Here is a 20,849-nt window from a genome sequence, read left to right as displayed (position 1 = left end):
ATGGATGTGCCCACTCTAGGCTCTTTGTGCCTCATACTCAGGCGTTCTCATCCATACTCAGAAATTACGCTGACTCCCATCTTTTTCGCTGTTCTTCCACCCTGATTCTACCTCTCTTGGGTCCTGGAACTGCTTCCAGTAATCAGAAGAAGCTTTCAGGGTGAAAGACAATGCTGGTTGAAACAGAGATGGAAGCCATGGCCCAGCAACTAAGAAATATGCGGTCGGAAAAAACCAAAGCAGGGCTACACCGTCTGCAATGAACTTGATTTATTGTTACGTTGGAGGCAGCTCCATTACAGCAGCTGGGAACTCTAGCAGGGAAGTGTGGGGAGGAGCACAGCACAGCAGCACGGGAAGAGGGGGAGCTAGGAAGAACACAGGTGGGCTCATTTTGGTTTCCCAGTCGTTTGGCAGAGAAGGCGAGCCCAGATGACTATCAGCATCCAGGTTTCTCAGTCCAGCAGGAGTCTGGCGGGGCTGCTCACAGTCTTGCTTGGGGTGAGGTCCTCTCCTGGAGTAGTATTTTCAGCCTGTTCTCATTTCGCTCTGTAGGAGTCAAGCTGTAGCTCAGCTGCCTCTCCCTCTATTCTTCCTCCCTCTCATTTTCCCCAAGTCCTCTGGCCTGGCCTCCACCTCCCAAATCCTCTGTCCAAGAGCTGGGTTTGGAGAGGCAGCCAGCGTTCCCATTTCAGCTGCAGGATGGCACAGTGGAATGTCCGGGAGTCACACATCGCTGGGGTTTCAGATGTTGGGACGTCAAGCAGTGGCTTATTTTTAACCCATTACACACCAGGCCACAGCAGATGACCACATGCAGAGAAGCCAAGCAGGGGATGAGAAGGGGTCAGGATAATTGGAACTTCACAGGGTCAGGGAGCTGGGAAGAACTCTGGGACTGGGACTGGGCCTCCTTGCCCCTTTGTGCTGCTCAGTAGGCCTGATCTGGGCCCAGCCCTGGGATGTGAGTGGGATGAAGCAGGGATGGCAAGAGAAGCTCCTCTCCTCTCACCAGTCCGTTGGTCTAAAGAGCTTCAGGTTTTAGACTGAGACATTGAGATACTGAAGGAAGCAGGAGGACAATGTAGCAGCGGTAATACCCCAGGCCCCTCCTAGAAACCAGACCCTAGTAGGAAGATTGGGATATGAAGAAGGGGTGCAGCTCTGGGTACCTCACTGATGTTATCTTACCCTCAGGTCACATAAATTACTCATAGAAACCATTTCTGGGGTGCTAAATAAATAGATTGGGATAAAGATGTCCCTTGGGGTTGGGGTTATGACCTTGCCGCATGATAGAGGAGACTGCTCTCAGACCCATCCTCATTCCCCATCTAGTACCAGCATTTGGCAGTGCCAGGAGAGGGCAACACTCCAGGGTTCACGGGCATCAGATGACCTCCTACCCTAATTTTGTATCCTCCCCTAATCCTATCCCTCTTACCTTTGGCTTTGAGACCGCTCTCAGGAATGGATGCAGGAGAGGGACAACCCCTTCCATTTAGCCCAGCCTAAACCCCCACAATGGATATGTCTGCCCCACTCCCCCAGCTCCCAGCTCCCTCAACCCCAAAGGACTCAGCAGTAGCCATTCTCTAAAGGAGCTGGGGGAGCAGATCCTTGGGGAGGGGACAATGGGTCTTTCAGAACTCAATCTTGCAAGCCGGGAAGGACTCATCCTGCATGACCACAGTGCTGCTGCTAGCCAGGACCAGGACGTTCAGCTGCTGCTGCTGCTCGTGGGTCTGCTGGTACCACTCACGAGTCACCTCTGTGTCGTGAGTAGGGATCAGAGTCACCTAGGAGGGAGACAAGACATGCCTGGTGTGAGGCTGTGAAGAGAAGGTTTGTGAGGGGAAAGGGGCACCCCGTGGTCTCAGAGGGAGCCTTGCTACCTGTGTCAAGGACCGAGTCCTTTCATGAATAGGGACCGTATTCGCTATTGCCTGTGGGAGAGCTATGACCAGGCTACTTCCTGGGCATCTCTTGCTACTCACCTGAAGATTCTCCCCCCACTGGGCCTTGCCCTCCAGCAAGGCATCCAGCACAGCCCGGCTTGGCTCGCCATTGGCGGGGTCGTTGCCACTGACCACATAGTAGGATGCACGCACTCGACGGAAGAAGTCAAGGTCAACAGTCTTGCCACTGCAGTGATTCGGGATATAGGCGAGGTCCACATACACAGGGGGGCCGGAGCCGCCCTTGGAACCTAAGGCCACTGTAGGGACAAGCCAGGACAAATTGCAAGGGAAAAAAACACTTTTGGCAACTTTCCCGTCTCTACCACCACAGGAGCCTTTGACCAGCCCACAGCCCACCCCAGCCCACAGTCTCTAGTGATCTACTTACTCGGGCCTGACTTGAGTCCATTGACTAGGCTTTTGGCCATGGGGCTGTGTCCGTCCTTTTCCTCTGCTGGGGTGACCTGGCTTGGAGTGCTGCGTGGTCGGGGTGGGCCCCGAGAGGCTCTGTCTGTAGGCCCTTTCCCCGGAGTGGGTGACCGTTTTCCCCGAAGATCCAGGCGGCGTGCGGGGGATGCTGGCTTGGCCCTGCCTGGGGCCCTGCGCCCTACCCGCCCCTGCACCTTTTCCTTCTCCCGTAGCCTCTCTACTCTCCCAGTCTCTGAGCTGAGGCCCTCTGGGTCAGCCATGCATACATCAGGGCGGGGAGGCGCTGGGCGGGGGTCTGGCTGGGGGAGAGGGGGTGGGTCGTGGCCAGGCCTGGGATGATGAGCCCCACTGACCCCCCCAGCTTTGTCCACAGGTAGGAAGTCCCCATCCTCGTCAGAGTCGAGGGCTGCCTCGGCTGTGATGGACGGACACTCCTCGGTTTCTGGAGGAACGTCGGAATCTGACTGTGAGGAGCCCGAGTCACTAGCTGATGTGGGCGGCGTCTCGTCAGTCACGGGGCAGGGGCCCCCTGTGGGCCCTGGCCCCCCTGCCCGGCGCCGCCCCCCTCTTCCTACCAGCCGGGCTTCCTCAGCCGAGAGGTCACTGTCATCTGTGCATGTGGGCAGAGGTGGGTTCAGGAAAGATGGGGAGAGCTCCCCGCGGTGGGGCCGGGGCTCAGCAGCACATCCCTGGGGCCCAGCCTCAACCCCGGGAGAGAGACTGTGGGGCGGGCCACCAGCGCCCCCTCCAGGACACAGCGGCTGCTCAGGAGAAAGCAGCGTGTCAGGCCGGGAGCTCCTCTCAGCTCCCTCGGGCCAGGCCCCTCGTTCCCAGGCAGGGCACGCCTCAGCCTCTTTCTCCGCCTTGGCTGTGGCGGGGCCTGGGGGCTGGGGGCTGGTTCCAGTTGGTCCATTGGCCGCACAGTCCCCAGAGGGACCCTGGAAGGGGCTTGGCTTCTTGGTGGCCGCCCCCAAGCACTCCAGGCGGCAGGGCAGGGTGCCATCATCCATGTCTCCTGGCAGGCTTGCAGCCGGAGCTGGGGCCAAGTCCAGTGAAGCAGTGGGTGCTGGACTCAGGGGAGCGAGGTCCCAGAGGCTGTGGGTGGCCGCTTCCACACCTGGGGCCAGCGCCCCAGACCCATGTTCTGCAGCATCCAGGCCTGGAGGGAAACGCTCGGCCACACTTGAAATCACAGGTGTGGTAGCCTCAGAGGAGGAACCTTCAGACAGGGCTGGTGAGGCAGGGCGCGGCAGACTGGACAGGAGAGGGGCCCCAGGAGAGCTGGGTGATGGGAGCTGGGGCAGTGAGGAGTCCAGGCTGGGGGCCTTGGTCACTTCCAGGTACTCATCGTGGCGGGCTCTAGTGGGAGGGCCTGGGGCCAGAGCCAGAGCTCGGTCCCCAGAGAAGGCAAGGGAGCCGCAGGGAGCGGAGCGGGGTTCAGCTGGGGAGGGCAGCTGCGGGGGAGCTGGCTGCAATGAGGAGAAGCCAAAGGCTGAAGCCGGGAAGTCCAGGTTGGGTCGGGCAGGCCCCATCTGTGAGTCCAAGGAAGCACTAGTCTGTGCCTCAGTTTCAGGCCACAAGGTGGGGGGCCCTGCAGGTGTGGGGTGAGGGGGACTTGGGGACTGGGCCTCTTTCTCCGGCTGTTCCCGAGCCCCCTTCTCCAGCTCTGAGTCACTAGGGCTGTCATCCCAGGGACTCCGGGCTGATTCCTTGGGAGACGGGGTCCTCCTCTCAGGGCTGCAGCTCAGGATGTTACCATGAAGAGGGGGGCTTGGGCCTTTGCTCAGAGGGATAGGAGCACGAGGGGGCACTGCAGGTGGACTGAGGCTGGGCTCCACACTTAGCCCTGGCTCTGGCTCCCGCCGTGGGGGCACAGTGGGTCCTGCTAGGGCTGCATAGCTGAAGGCTGGCGTGTCCGACTGGGTGCCCTTGGGCGAGACGGGAGACGAGAGCTCCTTCTCTGCAGACGTGTCGCGGCCGGCAGCCTCCTCCTTCGTTGAGAGGCGTGGGGGCCAATCCCCGGCCGCTCCAAGGGGAGGCTCCCTGGTGGGGCAGGCAGGGCCAAGCCCGGTAAGCATCATCTGCTCATAGATGTCTGCGTACTGAAAGCTTCTCTCGTCAGGATACGGAGTGGGCTCTCGCTGCTCGGGCTCCGCCTGCTCCGGCTCCCTGGTAGCTTGGCTCCCTCCGGCCTCTGAAGCCTCGGGGCCGCGGAGGCTGCTGTCGGGAGCCTCAGCCCCACCTCCTTCCCTTTCCCCTTCAGCCTTTCGGTAGTCCTTCCCCAGTGGGGAGTACGGGCCACCTTCCAGCTCGGCTGCCCCCTCCTGCACTGCCGCCACCACACTGTCATACTCAGCTGTGCCCCAGGAGAAGGGCGCAGGAGGGTGTGACTCTGGGGCAGGAGTGGGGGGAGCTGGAGCTGGGGAAAGAGGGGCAGGGGGCAGGGGTCTGTCCTTGGGCACCCACGGTGGGATGTCAGCCAGCCATGAAGGGGTGGTGGGTTCATTCCTCATGGGTGGCATGGGCTTAGGCTCTGGGCTAGGGCTCTCTTGCCCTGGCGCCGGAGGAAGCCTCAGTCCGGCCATCTCAGGTGGGGAGGTTGGAGGGGAGATGATCTCAAAGGGAGAGCGGGTCAGCTTGTCCTCTTCCTCTGGTGGCAGCTCGACTGGTGACTCGGCGAGCCAGCGCTCCACCTCCGCGCCCTTCCGCGGGAAGGGCTCCTGGAAATCCTTGAAGTCTGAGGTCCAGGGGCTGCAGGGGGTGCGCTCCAGGGGTGATACCTGTTGCTCACCATCCGGGCCCTCGTCCAGGAAAGTGCTCTCCCGTTCCTCAGGGTAGCGTGGACGAGCCCCCTGGCCATCCAGCTCGTGAGGGAACCAGACCTTCCGCTCGGAGCTCAGTTCCCTCCAGTACGTGTCCTGTTCCAGGGCCCCGTCCTCTCGGCCCCTCCAGTACCTGACCTCCTGCTCCGGAGATGCGTCGCCCCAGGCCCGGGCAGGCTCCTGCAGCTCTCCAGCTGGCTCTGCTCTGGCTGGAGATGTTTCTCGCCACTCCTGGACCACAGCCTGTTCCTTCCAGGACTTCTCTTCCTGCTCGTGGGCCTTGCCTTGCTGCACTGGGCTTTCTTCCAGCCCCAGAGCTTTGGTCTGCCCCAGCACCGTCTCTTCCTTCTCTCCTGCAGCCTGGGCCTTTGTCGGGGACATCTGCCCTAGGATCTCTTTTGCTTTCATGGTCTTATCCTCTTGGGTTTTGTCCTCTCCTGAAGCCTTGTCTTTCTGTTCGGCAGCCGTGTTACTTTGCTCCAGGGCCTCATCCTTCTTTCCCAAAGCCCAGTATTTTTGCTCCAAAGGCTGATCCTTTTCTTCTAAGGCCTTCTCTCTCTGTGCCTGGGCCCTGTCTTTCTGCTCAGGGACTGTGTCTGTCTGTTCTGATGTCTTGCCCTTAGGTTCCAGAACCTTGTCCTCTGGAGCTGTGTCTTTATGTTCAAAGTCTTGGACTTTTTGTCCTAAGACTTTGTCTTTCTCTTCTGGGGTCTTCTCCTTGTGTTCCAGAACCTTGTCTTTTTGTTCTAAGTCTTTGTCCTTCTGTTCCAGGGGTGGGCCCTTTTGTTCTAAGGCATCATCTTTGTCTTCTGGGATCTTGTCTTTCACTTCTGGGGTCTTGTCTTTTTGTTCCAAGTCTTTGTCTTTCACTTCCAGGATCTTGTCTTTTGGTTCCGAGTCTTTGTCTTTCACTTCCGGGATCTTGTCTTTTTGTTCCGAGTCTTTGTCTTTCACTTCCTGGGCCTTGTCTTTTGGTTCCGCATCTTTGTCTTTCATTTCCAAGATCTTGTCTTTTTGTTCCGAGTCTTTATCTTTCACTTCTGGGGCCTTGCTCTTCTGTTCTGGGGACACATCCTTCTGGTCTATGTCTTTGCCTTTTTGTTCTAAAGCCTTACCCTGCTGCTCCACAGCCTCGTCCCCTGCTCTCAGAGCCTCATCTTTCTGACAGATGGCTGTGCCCTGCTCTACAGCAGTATCCTTCTGTTGCAGGGTTTTGTCCTTCTGCTGTACAACTTCATCCTTTTGTTCGGGTTCCCTGTCCTTCTCCTCGGGGGTTCCATCTTTCAACCGTGGAACTTTCCCTTCCCACTCCATGACAATGTCCTCCATGGCAGGGCTTGGCAGAGACTCTGGACTCTTGGTGATGGAGCTATCAGGTGTCATAATATGTTCGCCAGGGCTTGTGACCACGCCAGGTGAGTGCTTCTCCTCACCTGACAGTGTAGGATGAGAGAAGGAGCTGGCAGGTGATCTTCTATCAGGGCTCTCATACATGATGTCTCCCTGTGTGGAGTAGCCAGTGGTCTCATCTCTGGGAGGTGACAATGTGGCTGCATGAGGCTCTGGGAGAGAAACAGGAGCCGGGTGGTGAGCAGTGTCTTCAGCCTGCATCAGAGGCCCCCTTTCCTCCTTTCCAAGACTTAGTTCCCCAAACTGGAGGGTTCCGAGGCTTTCTGGGGAGAGCTGCTTAGAAGAGATATCCAGAGAGGTCTCCTTGCTGGGACTCTCCTCGGAAAGAGAAAGTGACTGGGTGTCTTGTGGAGAAGCCGCTGGCCAAAAGTCTCTGTGTAGGCCAGAGGGAGACCTGGGAGTGGGCTCTTGGTTGGCAGTGTCTGGGGAGACCACACTGAGGACAGAGAGGGACTCTGCATCTTCAGGAGAGAGGCTCTGGCCAGGAAATTGGGGTACCTCCTCCTTCTGAGGTTCACCAGGTTCTTGAAGCGACGGCTTCAAATCTCTGGGAAGGGTTTCTGTTGCTAGAACTGGGCCTGTGGGCTCTCCTGCCTCTGTGGTCTCGAAGACTATTGCTCCATCCTGTACTGGCAACAATGGACTGGTGCGGCCTGCATGTCCCCCTGGAATATCGACAGGTGCCATCTGGGCCTGGGGGCTCCTGGGAACAGGCCTCTCCCCCTGCTTCTCTAGGGTGCCCTCTTCAGGCCCTGGCCTGACTGTCTCCTTTGCAGCATCTTCCGTGTCCATACCGGGTGTGTGTTTTGTGCCTCCCCAGGAGTCTTCTTCCTGAAAGTCTTGGGGCTCCGACTTTTCTTCCACGGGGGACTGATGAAAGGGTGTGTGGGTAGCACTGGGTGGGCCGGATGGTGGCGGAGAGGCCATCTTCACTGTGCTGTCATCCGGACTGAGGCACCGCTCCTCCACCTCTCCCTGGGCTGGTTCCCCTGGATGTAGGGCATGCCCAGGGGCCCCAAACATCGGGGAGCCATACTGCTGGTGAAGTTTCTCAGACACCTCTGCGTTTGCTGGCTCCTCTTCTTCCTCTCCCACAGCTCTCTCCCCAGGCAATGCTCTCCCCACCCCCTCTCCTCTCTTCTCCGACTCCCCAGCCACAGAGAATTCCTCACAGGGTGGTGATTTGAAGCCTTTGTCTTCCTCCAGCGAGGAGGTGGGTGAGATGGTGCCAGCCGACGGCACGTAGTCTAAGCCCTGGGTGGCCTCGGTGCGGGAGGAGGGGATACTCGTGACCGTGTCGAGCAGCAGGGAGCTTTTGCCTGTCTCCTCCGTCTGAGGAGCTGTGAGCGAGGCCACAGACTGGTCCTCAGCCACTGACGTGGCAAAGGAAGAGAGCTTGTCACACTCCGTGATTGAGGTGGCCGAGGACACGTGTTCCTCTTCAGCCAGTGGCGCGGCCACCAGGTTGGTGGGGTAGGGGAGTTCAGTCTCCGGCGCCCCATAGCCTTTGCTGGAGGTGACAGGAACAGCACTGTCTGCAGGCTGGCCGGCTTCAAAGGGGCCAGCACCTTCAGGCCCAGGGAGGTCAAAGGTACTTGGAGGGAATCTGGGTGGAGCCGGGCGCTCCTCGGGCTCGTCGTGGATCTCCTCATCGGAGATGGTCTGCTCCGTCTCCGAGTAGCCAGGGATCGTCTCATCCTGGATGTAGGAGACATGTTCAGTGGCTCCCGCAGGGGTGGCCAGGCTGCTTAGGAATGATGCGGTCTCCTTCTCGGGGACCTTAGCCTGGGGCCCCAGTTCCCGGCCCTCGAGAGCCTCTCTGTCCCTGGCAGTCACCTTGAAGGCTTCCTGCATATGCTTTTGGTACAGACCCTCAGCCTTCGTCTCCTCCTCCTCCTCCTCGTCTGACGGCCGTGCCTCCTCCATTTCTTCTACCTCGGCTTTCTCGATCACGTCCTCCTTCAGCTCGGGCTCACTCTCCTCTCTGGCTTCTGGTCTGTCTGGGAGTCTCTCTGCTTCCTGCTGCTGCTTCTCCTCACAGGTTTCTTTCTCTTCCTCTGTCTCTGCCCCAGAGTCCGGGCCTTGGTCCTTGCTGCCTTGTTCCCCAGGGATTTCTGGGGCAGCTTCCTTTTCTATCGCACGCTCTTCTGGTTCCCACCCAGGGACAGAGGGCTGTGTTCCCTGGGGAGCCAGGCTGGGGGGTCCCTCCTGTGTAGAATCTATAGGCAGTGGTTTCTCTCCTAGTCCTGTGTCCCTCTGTTCGGCCAGCAAAGCCCTCTCCTCCCTTTTCAGGTCCTCAAAGTCCTGGGTGAGGTCCTCTGGTGAGGACAAGGCCAGCTCCCGGTGCCCGGCGACTGATGGGAGTGGCGCAGCCGCCTTCTGGGCCGGGGGCGTCCGGGGCTCAGAAGGCGGCTCCTTCTCCCCACGGGCAGCCCGGCTCTTGTCCAGCTTCACTCTTGCAGGGGCCTTGGCTTTGAAGAGGGTCTTCCGTACCTCGGGGGTGAAGGGCTTCAGGTCTGGCTTGGAAATCTTCTTGGCCTCGGGTTTGGTGTCTTTCCTCTTCTCCTCCTTCCTTCCTTCATCCTTCTTGAGCTCCTTCCTCTCCTTCTTGATCTCTTTTTTCTCCTTGTCCTTTTTCTCGTCCAGCTTCGAAATCTTCTCTTTGAGGTGCTTCTTCCCGACCTTGTCCTTGATCAGCTTCCGCTTCTCCGCCTTCAGAGCCTCGCTGGACTCCGTCTTCACCCTCTCAGGCTTGGCAGGCTTCTCTGGGGGCTTCTCGGTGGGCTCTTTGGCCTTCTTCTCAGTCTTGGCTACCTCTTTGGCCATCTCCGAGCGGGCCTCCTTGGCTCCCTCTTCTACCACCTCCTCCCGCTTGGCCAGCTTGCTCACGGCTGTTTTGGTGGCGGCTTTGAGGCTCTCCTTGCTGTCTGCCCGCTGTTTGATTTTGCTGGGTTTCAGGTTGGCAGGCACAGCCCCAGAGGCCAGGTCCTTCTGGGTGGCCACAGGGTAGCGCAGGAAGTCCAGATGCCGGAGCTTTTCCAGGCCCTCCAGGATCTTGTTCTGGGGAGCGTTGCCTGGAAAAAGCACTCGCACGATCTTCTCGGTGGGGTTGGCTGGTAGCCAGACCACCAGAGCCGTGATGGAGGTCAGGTAGGGCACCGAGATCTCAGCCTCCTTCCCGTTGGCCAGCACGATGCCCGTCTTGGCTTTGCTGTTGCCTGCCCACTTTTGCATGAGGAACTGCATCTCCTTGCTGTCCTTAACGGGGTTGAGGACATACATGTCCAGCCGGCCCACGCCCATTTTGTGGAAGAGGGTCAGAGGCTCGATGGTGTTGCTGACCACACGGTACAGAGGCTCGGCCTGGATGCCCAGGCGGTGTAGGTGCTGCAGTGTGAGGCAGGCCTCCTCGATGCTGCGCTTGGCCTTGCGGGAGGCATCCGGCAGCCGCAGCTTATCGGGCACGTTGAAGAAGACGACGCCGAGCTCGGGCGAGATGAGGTTCTTCACCCAGTCGCTGTAGCTGCTCGAGCCCTGCGACTGCTCCTCCTCCAGCTCTGCCACTTTGCGCTGCAGGAGGCCATTGATGCCCGGCAGGTTGTCTGCCCCGATGTGGGTGAGTAGCACCGAGTCGATTCGGTCCAGGTGCCGCACCAGCTTCCAGAAGCAGGACTTGCGATCGGAGCCCCCGTCCACCAGGATGTTGAACCCATTGACAGCGAAGAGGGCTGAGTCCCCGCGGCCACCAGGGAAGATGTAGCAGCAAGGCTTGGAGAGCTTGAGGAAGCCCCCTGAGGTGGGGGGCTCTAGCAGGTCGAAAGGGGACGGCACGTCCACGGTCTCAGAGACGTACTCAGAGAACTCAGCCACGCCGTCCATGGCGGGCAGCCTGGGCTCAGGGTTGAGCCGGAGGTGCAGGGTCTCTTGGGAACTGGATAGTCCCAGATGGCTCCAATCACCCTCCCCTAAGCAGGACACGGTGAGGCAGGCCTGGATCCCAGGGTCTCTATTGCTGAGCAACTGAGCAATCTGGAGGAATGGAGACAGAAGCCTGATCAGGTCACTGGGTTGTCAGCCTGACTCCGACTCGGTCCCTGATCTTCACCTTTCTCCAGGGGCCCCTGACGATCAAGCAGAATGAGACCCACCCTTCCTTGGGTCCCTCCCCACAGCTCGGGGCCTGCCCCACAGCCGCTTCCCCATAGACACTTGGGTGTGGAGCTTACCTCCGGGTTATGTAGGACCTGGGCGAAGTCTTGGTAGGAGTAGGTGCCGCTCTGCAGGATGAGGTCTCCCCCAGGCTCTAAGCTTTGCCCACTCAAGATCAGTAGCTTGTGAGCCGATGGGCTGCTGAGAAAATGGCGAACCTGGGTGGAAGGAGGGACACGAATGGTCACAGATGTGCGGAACCCAGGAAAACACATTGAATTTGCCTGGTCCCGTGCTCAGTCCTGCCTGGACATGTTTGCCAGCAGTGTCCCCTGTAACACCTCCATGGAAGCCAGGCGTCGGAAGTCAGCTCAGATGGCAGAGGGAGGAACTCTTGGCCTTGAAGTGAGCACAGGCAAGGGCGGCTCACAGCCCCGGTGGTGGCCCCTTGGCAAGGCACAGGCCCTGGGCTCACCTCAGAGCTGATGCTGTCTGCGCTGGGGTTCACCAGGATCACAGTCTCTAGGATCTCACTCTGGTGGCAGAGGGTCCTCTGGCCTGAGGGAGAGAGAGGAAGAAATGTGAAGAGAGCAGCCGGAGACTAAAAGGCAGAGGCATCTGTTGTGTGGGGCAGGAAAGAAAATGGGGCTGAGGGGAAGGAAGGCCCTGGCCACCCTCAGATCCTGCTGCCTGGGACACTGCTGAGTGAGGTGCGGGCGCCGGGCCCTCCAGCCCTTCCCTTTCTGGGTTCCCCGGTCCCACACTGGCTGTCGTCTCTCCCCTTTCATTGGCCGCAGCCTCTGCTGCCCATGCCCCCATCCCTTCGCCTGGAACGCCCCCCTCAGACTGCCCTGTTGACAAGAAGCCTTTGTCCCTCCAGAGCCCTGAGTTCCTGGTGCTGCCTGGGGATGGGCAGCTCAGCTGGAGAGAGGGCTCCTGGGAGATGTGCCTCGCTCAGCTCCCTCCTGCCCGGCCTCTGCCCTGGGCTTCCTGGCTGCAAGAACATCTGAAAACCAGGAGCTGGGAACCTCGGCGTCTGCAGACTACACATCCTCCTCGCCAATCCCCCGCTCAAGGCCAGAACTCCTGTTCCAGAGGATTCAGAGACGCCTGTGTTATCTAAGTCCTTGGGGGTTAGCAGTCCAAAGAGTGGACACAGCACTGTAACTTCCTGCTGTGGTCTCTGGTTCCTCCGAGGCCCAGTCTGCACTCACACGCGCGCAGTCACTCTGTTCCCAGCTCCCTGTCCCACCGCTCCCCCACGTCCCCAGGCTTACTACCCTACAATCCCTCCCGGACTAACAGTTTCTCTTCTCACCTATGTACCTTCTACCGTGGAGATGGAGAGTGAGGTGTTCACAACAAGAAACAGGTAAATAAGGAAGGAGAGGTTCAGAGTTTCCCCCAATCTGTGCAAAAAGACTCCCTAAATCCCCTCTCTGCTTCCTTCTCCAGACCCACATGAAACACCAAGCAACTTAGCACAAAAGCAGGTCAGACAGAAGAGTGGGAAGAAGGATGCGGCCAGCCCCTGCTCCTGCCCTTCCTCCCCCTCCCCCAGCCACCACCTGCACAACAGCAGTCCCATAGGTGGCCCAGGGAGGGGGCTCTCTGGAGGATCCTGGTGGGAGGGCTCATCATCTGTGCCCTAGACCGTCTTTCTGTGACCCCGCTCTCTGCTCTCTCTTCTCTCCGGGGGCTGTTACACGGGGGGGAAGAGCCACCGTGCCAGCATCAGGCAGAACTGGCAGCACAGGGCTGCAGACGCAGCTGCGGGGGAAATGAACTGTGGCCGGTGTCAGACGCCCAACTCTGTACCGGGGTGAGCTGGGCCTCAGAGGAGCTTAGGGGTTCGCTCTCATCTAATAACTAGGAAACGGAGGGAACCTCCGGGGTCAGTGCAGAGGACGAGAACTCCTCAGAGGCATGCAGGGGCGGGGCTTGGGCAGGTAAGGGACACCAAGGTCCTGGCAGCCGCCAGCACAAAATGGTTCAGATTTAGAAGGGCAGAAGCTCCCCCTTCACAAACAAGGTCACACATTTGAGCTAGGAAAGTTCCAAGGAATATCTACAGTACACACCGACTTGGTTCCTGACACCCGCTTCTCCCCCCAGCCCGGCTTTATAATCACAGACTTCAGACTTCTCTGAGCCCAGCTCACATCCCAACATCAGACCCCATCCCCAGCCCTGTGCTAGGGAGTGGTTCTGACTTGCAGCTACATGGTTTATATCTTTTGCAGGCCTGGGAGAAAGCCCTGTTTCTCTCTCCGGCTCCCCTAGCCTGCCCAGTAAAGGGAACTGCCTGAGTTTTCCATTTTCCAGGGAAAGGGGCAGGGGCGCGGGGCTGGGCAGGCCCAGGGAGGGCAGGTGTCTCCGCAGTGAGGCGGTGGGGGTTGGGGGGGCCGGCAGCTGCAGTTTGCCGCAGTGTGTGAGTGTGTGTGAGTGTGCGCGCTGAGCTCGGCGCCGGCTCCGCCCCCACCCCCACCCCAGCATGACAAGTCATTTTCTTGGCTGCCTCTGTGAGGGGGGTGGCGGTGGGGGTAGGGGGTTTTGCCGAGAAGGAGAAGAAACTGGCTTCTCTGTTCTAGAGCCCCCATCTTGCGAAAAGAATGGAGAGGAGGTGGGGGTGGGGTTGAGGCTGGGAACCTGTGGGGTTGACAGCGCAGGGAATGCGGGGCAGCTGCTGGCTGGGAGCGTTCCCAATCTCCGGAGGGACCTCAGGGGGCCAGGAAGGGGGGCTTAGAGCCCCAGGCTCAAGCTGCCTGCAGAAAACTGGTTGGGGAAACCCACTGAGAACAGGCTGGTCTGTGAGGACGCACATGCCACGTCTGAACGACCCTTTTCCACAGTGTCCCCTAGCTTCCCTTACTTGGCAAAAACTGGCGGCAGCCGGCTCACCCCCCAGCCTAGGAGCAGCTGAGCAGTCTGAAACCCACACCCAAGGACCCTCCCGCCAGGCGCGTTCCCTTAACATCTCCCTTTCTCTCGGATTCTCCAGCCTCTGGCCAAAGACATCGCCTCCAAACTCCTCTGGCGCCCGGGGCCACCAGGCAGAGCCTGCAGCACCACCCTCTGCAGCCGCCCTGGGCTGCAGTCTCCCACCCCCAGCCAGCTGGGAAGTGAACTGTCACAGCCCCCGCTGGCCTCCACCTGGATCCAAATCCCGGCTGGCCCCTCCGCCAGCACGGTCCCTCTTCCCTCCTGCTCCCTCCAAGCCTGCCCACGCCACTGGACTGCTTCCAGAGGCCCCAGAAGAGGCATCAGCTCCCCCCCCCCATTACCCTCATCCCACCTCCCCAGGCAGGCTGAGCCCCTAGGTTCGGGTCTTACCCTGCGGCGTGGGAGAGAGCCCCTCATGGAGGCGGCGGCTCCGGCCTCAGCCGGCAGCTTCAGGGAAGCGTCTGCAGCACTTGGGGTGGGAGTTGGTGGTGGGGGGTGCTGGATGGAGAGGGCGGCGCCAGGGCGGGGAAGAGGGGCTGGTCCATGACGAGGCACTGGAGACTTAACTGTTTCTTTGCCTTCACAGCATCAGGACTTAGAGCTCTGAGTGGCTCTAGGGGCCTGAGGGGTTGTCTGGCAGCTTCAGGAGAGCCAAGGCCATCACCTGTGGCCCACAGGACCCTTGTCCCCTAACCCACTTAGTGAAGAAAGACTCTCAGCATCAGCAAAAGGCCAGAGCCGGGGGACCGACCGGAGGCGTGGGCCACTCTGGCCCTCCCCCTTCTTAGAAACCATCTGCTGCCTCTACCCTCAGATGCATCCAGGGGGTGACCTTCAGTCCCACTAGGAGCCAGAGACAAAGAGGCTGGGGGCTTGAAAACAGGAGGTAGGGGTTGGGGCGCTGCTTGCAAGGAGAGCTGGGGATAGGCCCGCTTTAGAACAACAGCTACAGGAAACAGGGAAGGGCAGAAGTGAGTCTCATTTTAGGGCTGGAGGGTAGTTTGAAATTTTGGAGTGGATCTGGGGTGGGGCACAGGGACCCGGGGAGCTGCTTATAAGTTTGTCCCACTGCAGCACAGCCCAGTAACCGCAAAGGCAAAGGCACGGATCCCTGGGATTCTTGAGTCATTGGCTGGAAGAGGCAGTCACTGGAAGGCCAGGGAGTTTTCTGGCTTTCAGTGAAGGAGTTAACAAGGGCCCAGGAGGATTATCAGGGCCCCAGCCCCAAGCAAGGTGGGTTTGTTTATTTTTTTACTGTAGGCCAATTATTAAATGTAAAGCACTCTCTGGATTAAACAAAGTCTTCTTAATGATCTTGGAGGATGCTCGGGCCCCTTGTCTCTCTACCTTTCTATACTTTTTTGCTGCTCTGTTTCATATTATCGCGATGCTTCTAAAGTTGACCCGGTTTTCCTTACTCTCTACCTCCGTCTCAGATTTAGTGAAGTGCTCTCCAGACTCAAGGAAGGATCTGGGGAGCTCTGACACTTCCTCGTGGGGACGCTCACGATCTCACTCTCACACCCCAGCCTTCCTCTCATCAGTCCTCCCTGGTCCAGGCCAGCTTCTAAGGCCTTCCTCACAGTCACAGCCACCCACTCACACCCAGGCACTGGCCCCACCCTCACCCCAGGCTGCCAAGATCTGCCTCTGTAGGTCAGAGAAGCCAAAATAGTCTCTGCTCTCAGCATCCTCCATCCCCCCCTTAACTGCAGCCAGAGGAGCTGAGTCACCAGTACTCTTGGGGGGGTGCAGAGGGGGAGGAATCCTTCCTCAGATCCGGGATGCAAAGCAGCAACACAGCAGTAGGCCCATTTGGATAAAAGTGGCCATCTGCAGAGGTCTACAATGCAAACCAGGCTGAGTTCTGAGCACCACAAAAAGAGACCTTCCTTTTGCAACTTCATAGCCCTGATTTCTTCCCACCCCAATAGAGAGAGTTTTCTGTCTCTTTTCTGCCGCCTTTCTAGGGCTCTCGAGTCATTTAGCTTGAGAACAAGCCAAATAGCATTTCCTAGCCCAATGCAGAGCCCATCCTTGTTCACAGCTGCCGTCTGCAAGGGCCACACCCTGGGGCAGGGTTCCAGCTCACTGTGGAGTTTTCCTCCAGCCCTCACCCTCTGAGCAGCCACCCACTGCAAACAGCCTCACTGCTGTGTTCTGAGGTTCTACTGCAATGGAATGGTGAGATGCCAGCGAGGAGAGAGAGAGAGAGATGCAAAGTGAGATCAGAAGTCCTGGAATTGAGGCCTTGGAGCGACTTAACAACAACCTCTGGAAGAGCTTGCTTCCTGAAAGATAGCCCGAGAGTGATATGCATGTCAGCCTCCAGTGCTGAGGATGGAATGGCACAAAAGATGACAAAGGCTTCCTCCTTCCTAGATTACTAAACCTGCAAGGTACCACAGCCCCTGACAGGCTCTCCCTTTGATGGAAGATTTCTGAGAGGTCACCTGGATGGTTAGGGAAATCCTAAGTCAGAATCACAGATCAAAATCAACTCTTGGGTACCCCTAGCACCCAAATAACCCCCAAACTAGAGGTGCCTGCAGGATGCAACTGGAAGATCTACTTGTGTTCTTGCTTCCCTATTTCAGACAGCGTTGTGGACCCCAGCTGCAGAGGAAGGAGCTGCTGTATTGACTCAGGATGGCTTTCATCCTGGTGGAAAGAGCAATTATTTCCTGAGCATATCAGTGGTAATGGAGTCAGAAGGCCTCAGATCAGTCCCTCAGCCTGGGTTTTTCAGTCTTACAATATCAGTTATGAATTAGGAAGTCCCCTCCTCTTCCTAGTAGAACTATCAGAATGTCACTGAATCTCAGTTTTCAAACACTGTCCTAATTGCTTCTGGGTTTGCGCTGGAATGCTCAGATGCTCCACATCTTTTGCAGGGGTTACAAAGGAAGGCTCCCAAGTTACTATTGGAAACTACCTGGTAGAAGCCACTTTTGAACATTTTTACCAGACTTGACCACTAGAAGGAGCTGGGTCACTTCTTTAGAGGGTCCAGTACCTTTTCTGTGTGTGGGCGGGTGAATGTGGAGGTGGCGCTAGCCAAGAATAATTGCACTTTTCCTGTCTGTGTAGGATACATTTCTATCCCCTTTCTTGGCATTTGGGCCCCAGGGCTTGAGGACAGGTGATAGGGATGGTGGCCCAGCCTGAGGGGTGGACAGAAAGGGTCAAAATGTAAGGCACTAGCACATGCCCCTGAGTCCCTCCCCGCCGCCTGGTGCCCTTTGCCTCCTTGCTACCAGGACGCTAAAGGGAGGGGCAGTGTCTGCAGCTGCTCGGGGCTGACTGTTGTTTGTGGGGACAGCTGAAAGAGGAGCCAGCAGGGGTGGGGCTGTGGCTGTCTTGAGCTGTGTGGGTTTTTCCAGGAAATTCTCCACTATTCTTCAGGGACACAGACAGGTCACCATGAAAACATCTAAACCCACCAAACTTCAGTGTACGAAAGTAAGTCCTTCTCTCGTGCAGATGGCCCCAAGCCCCTTGAGGACGGCACAGCAAGACTCTGTGACCCAGGTGGACTGGAGGTGCTTATCCATCAGCGCTGGTTTCTGAGAAGTGCCTAAGAGTCACTGTGCAGCTCCCAAGGATCCCTTCATCTGCATCTGAAGGATGGCTAAGAACTTTGGTTTAAGTTCTGTTCCTTTCTTACATCATTCTAGAAAACTGCCTACTCTCAAGTCTCTATGGCCAAAAGGACAAGGTTAGAGAATTCAGTGTGAACTATCAACATCAGCAGATCACCCTCAAACTTCAGTCCATTCATGAACCTCATTATCTTACCCAGCTTTGCACCCAGGCTCCTAGGTGCACTAAGGGACAAACCTGTGGTTTTCGATCATCAGGGACAGTGGAGGAAGCCGTGACAGGAGTAATTCTCAACGGAAGGCAGTCAAGGGTGGCTAGGTTTAGGGGAGCCAGACACCTCAGGGGGATGCAAGGGTCGCATTTTTCAAATTGCTGCACGTATTCTTAGGACACTGGAGCTTCCATCACATTAACCTTGCTTTCCCCAGCTTCCCAGAAGCGTCTCTAGAGTCGTCAGGCACCAGGAAATGACCCAAGGTCTGACAGTCAAGAGAGATGACTGTCTAGTGGAAAGCAGAATTATCTGTTCAAGATATGAATTCAGTTCTTCCGTGGTGGTGGCTGTTGAGCTGCATGGATTTTATACTCCACCATGCTGCATGGATTGGTGTGTCAACATTTACACATGACCAGATGTCTGAAACTTATTATGGGGTGTAGGGCTCTCTGCAGTTTCTCTTCAGATATCTATCATGGAATGGTAGTCTTTAAAAGCTGATTTTCCGGCCGGCGCCACGGCTCAACAGGCTAATCCTCCGCCTTGTGGCGCCGGCACACCGGGTTCTAGTCCTGGTCGGGGCGCCAGATTCTGTCCTGGTTGCCCCTCTTCCAGTCCGGCTCTCTGCAGTCTGGCTCTCTGCTGTGGCCCGGGAGTGCAGTGGAGGATGGCCCAAGTCCTTGGGCCCTGCACCTGCATGGGAGACCAGGAGAAGCACCTGGCTCCTGGCTTCAGATCAGCATGGTGCGCTGGCCCCAGCGGCCATTGGAGGGTGAACCAACGGCAAAGGAAGACCTTTCTCTCTGTCTCTCTCTCACTGTCCACCCTGCCTGTCAAAAAAAAAAAGAAAAAAAAAAAAAAAGCTGATTTTCCCAAATCTCTAATGCATGTATCCCACCCAGCAGAATGGGAAACTGCATTCCGTGAGTTTTGACCTCTGGACGGAACTACTCAGACTGCAACTAGACTGCAATAACTCCAGGAGGGCCACTGTTGTGGCACCATGGGTGGAGAGATGGGGGTGTGGGGGAATGGAGGGTGGGGGATGGAGTTCCTGGCCCAGGCCCCAGGTGGGGACATTGCCATTTAGAGAGTGAACCAGCAGACAGATCTCTCTCTCTCTCTCTCTCCACCTCCCTCCCTCTCTGTCACTCTGCCTTTTAAATAAATAAATAAATCTTAAAAAAAAAAAAAAACCCTCCAGGAGCTGCTTCGTCCATCCTAGATTTGATGATGCTCATCAGCCTTTGGCACCAGGACTCTGCTCTGCTCTGGAGACCTGCTGACTGAACCAGTGGAAGAAGCAGAGACCTGACACCCGGAAGGCAGGCTGTGCAGCCGGAGGGAGAATGCTAGAAGTCTGGGGAAGCGATGGGAGCTCTGGGGTTCTCTGTAAGGGGAGGGAAGGAGGCTGGGATATGCAGAAAAGGAAGAGAGCGAGATTTTGCATGGGAAATGATGGATCACTCAAGAGGAACAGCTCATTCCCTCCGTGCCTGTCCACAAACCACACTCTTCTCACGGAGAAATTACATCCTCCTGACTCCCGCCCCATCTTACCAACTGTCTGCAAAGTGTCCCATGGATAGCTGATGGCTCTATGGCCATGTTCCCCTCAGGAGTCCCTCCCTGCCCCCCACCCCAACATCCCACAGGGCCAGGTCTGCCAGGGAGACTGGACCTCTGACACAAATGACACTAGTCCTAACCTTTGACCTCTGAGGAGAAGTGAGCTAGGTGCCGGGTAATGAAGAGTCTCAACTGTTGGTTCAAGTCAAAGGAGGATAAGTCAATGTTCCAGGAGAGAATCCCTGTGAAAGAAAAAGAAACAACGAGGGTGATAGACAAGGCAGGGGTGGGGCGGGACTCAAACATGACAGCTGCCATGATCAAGACTCCCTGGAAGCTCTAAGAAGGTGGCTAGCACCTGGGAATGACTCCCAACTGCCCCTTTTCTGGGCTTGGCCCCAGCCAAAGAGTGGAGGGCAGAGTTGAGACTAAACCCCCGTCATTCTTGAATCTGTAGATAGGAATTTTCTTGTAAGGTTGCCCAGTTGTCTTAAAGGTGACACCCAAGGGCCTCTGCCCACCAGATTCTTACGGCCGAGCGGGCTTGCAGATTCTCCTATGGCCCCCTCCTTGCCTCCACCCCTCCGGGGCTGGCTTCCCCCCGCAGGTGTCTCCGCAGCACTGCGCCACAGGCTCGGCAACTGCGGAGGGAGGCGCGCACGAGGAGCCCCGAGCCACGAAGGTCATTCTCTCGGGTTGGCCGCCCGCAGTCAGGGATTTGAGATTTGTTCGTGGCTTTCAGAAAGCACCTAGTGCGGGTTCAGGGACTCTATAAAGAAGAAGCTGTAAGGTAGGGACACTGATTCTCTGGGAAACCCTTAAGACTTCCAGGACATCGGGCCCAAGATTGCGGGAGAGGGGTGTGGCCAGAGGGGGCCCAGGGGCGGCACAGAGTTCCTCCAGCTCAGGGAGACTGCGGAACACTCCGGGGATTCGGGAAGAACGGGGAAGCGAGATGTTAGCAGCTCGGGAGCTTACGAACACAGGGCATGGAAGACGCAAGTGACGGGGCTTAGATTCCAGGGAGTGCACACTAGGGATGGAGGGTGCAGATTGCACCTGGGGGGGGGGGGAGGGTGAATGCAGATGGCGGAGAAGCCCGGGATGGAGGTGCCCGAAGCACAGACGGGACGGCGGCTCACCTTGTTCAAGGTGGGCCCGCACGGCCCTCAGCTGACTCTCTGTACCGATATCGCCGATCACGATGAGCAAAGAATGTTTTCGCAGGTCCCAGCGTGCTGCCGCCGCCACCGCGGTTCCGGTCTCGCACAGCGGCTCGACGGGGTTCTGAGCCAGCGGTGAGCCGGGGCTGCGGAGCCCCAGCCCGGGAGTTGTCTCCATGGCAACGCCGCGAGGCCGCGCGGGCCCGGCCTCGGTCTCCATGGAAACACCGGTGGAGTGCTAGGCCGGCCGTGTCCGCTGCAGGGAGAGTGCGCGCGGTTCTTAAAGGCCGGCGGCAGGAGTCGCTCATTGGCTGCTGCCTGTCAGGGGGCGGAGCGTAGGCGCCGCAGGGGGCTGGGCTGGGGCCCGGCAGCCCCGGCTCTGCGGTTCGGCTCCGCCAGGGGGTGGTGGCTGCCCCTTTCAACCACCCTGGTTTTCCAGAGAGAGAGCTGCCACTCCGACTTGAGCAGAGATGGGGGCTCACTGGAGGGGCTAGGCGATTGCCTCGGCGCCGGAAGAAAAGCTTCTAGTTAGGACGGGTCCCTAATAAGTACTGTCTGGCAATTCCGCAGCCTCGCCCGAACT

At 58.0% G+C, this 20,849-nt stretch overlaps 1 protein-coding gene across 3 annotated transcripts; it reads right to left on the bottom strand.

Moving 5' to 3' along the window:
- Positions 1–255: 255 nt before the first annotated feature.
- On the bottom strand, positions 256–20,691 carry MAP1A (microtubule associated protein 1A). 3 transcript variants are annotated; one of them, XM_008268819.4, is made up of 7 exons: positions 20,246–20,691; positions 19,244–19,345; positions 11,247–11,329; positions 10,849–10,989; positions 2,350–10,651; positions 1,998–2,218; positions 256–1,799 (listed from the first exon to the last, which is right to left on the bottom strand). In XM_008268819.4, exons 1-7 carry the CDS (start codon positions 20,484–20,486, stop codon positions 1,644–1,646), a joined length of 9,246 nt encoding a protein of 3,081 aa, XP_008267041.3. In that variant the 5' UTR covers positions 20,487–20,691; the 3' UTR covers positions 256–1,643.
- Positions 20,692–20,849: the final 158 nt, after the last annotated feature.

The sequence above is a fragment of the Oryctolagus cuniculus genome, chromosome 12 (genome assembly GCF_964237555.1).
Source record: "Oryctolagus cuniculus chromosome 12, mOryCun1.1, whole genome shotgun sequence".
Lineage (NCBI taxonomy): Eukaryota > Metazoa > Chordata > Mammalia > Lagomorpha > Leporidae > Oryctolagus > Oryctolagus cuniculus.
The sequence above is the reverse complement of the archived record's forward strand: the minus strand, read 5'-3'. Positions and strand labels throughout refer to the sequence as shown.

Excerpts from the sequence above, each read along its gene's own strand:
- MAP1A (XM_008268819.4), bottom strand. The coding sequence starts at position 20,486 with ATGGAGACCGAGGCCGGGCCCGCGCGGCCTCGCGGCGTTGCCATGGAG. Across the intron at positions 10,990-11,246 it reads CAGACAGCATCAGCTCTGAG|GTTCGCCATTTTCTCAGCAG; the intron begins GTGAGCCCAGGG and ends CCTTCCACCCAG. Across the intron at positions 10,652-10,848 it reads AGGTCCTACATAACCCGGAG|ATTGCTCAGTTGCTCAGCAA; the intron begins GTAAGCTCCACA and ends CCATTCCTCCAG.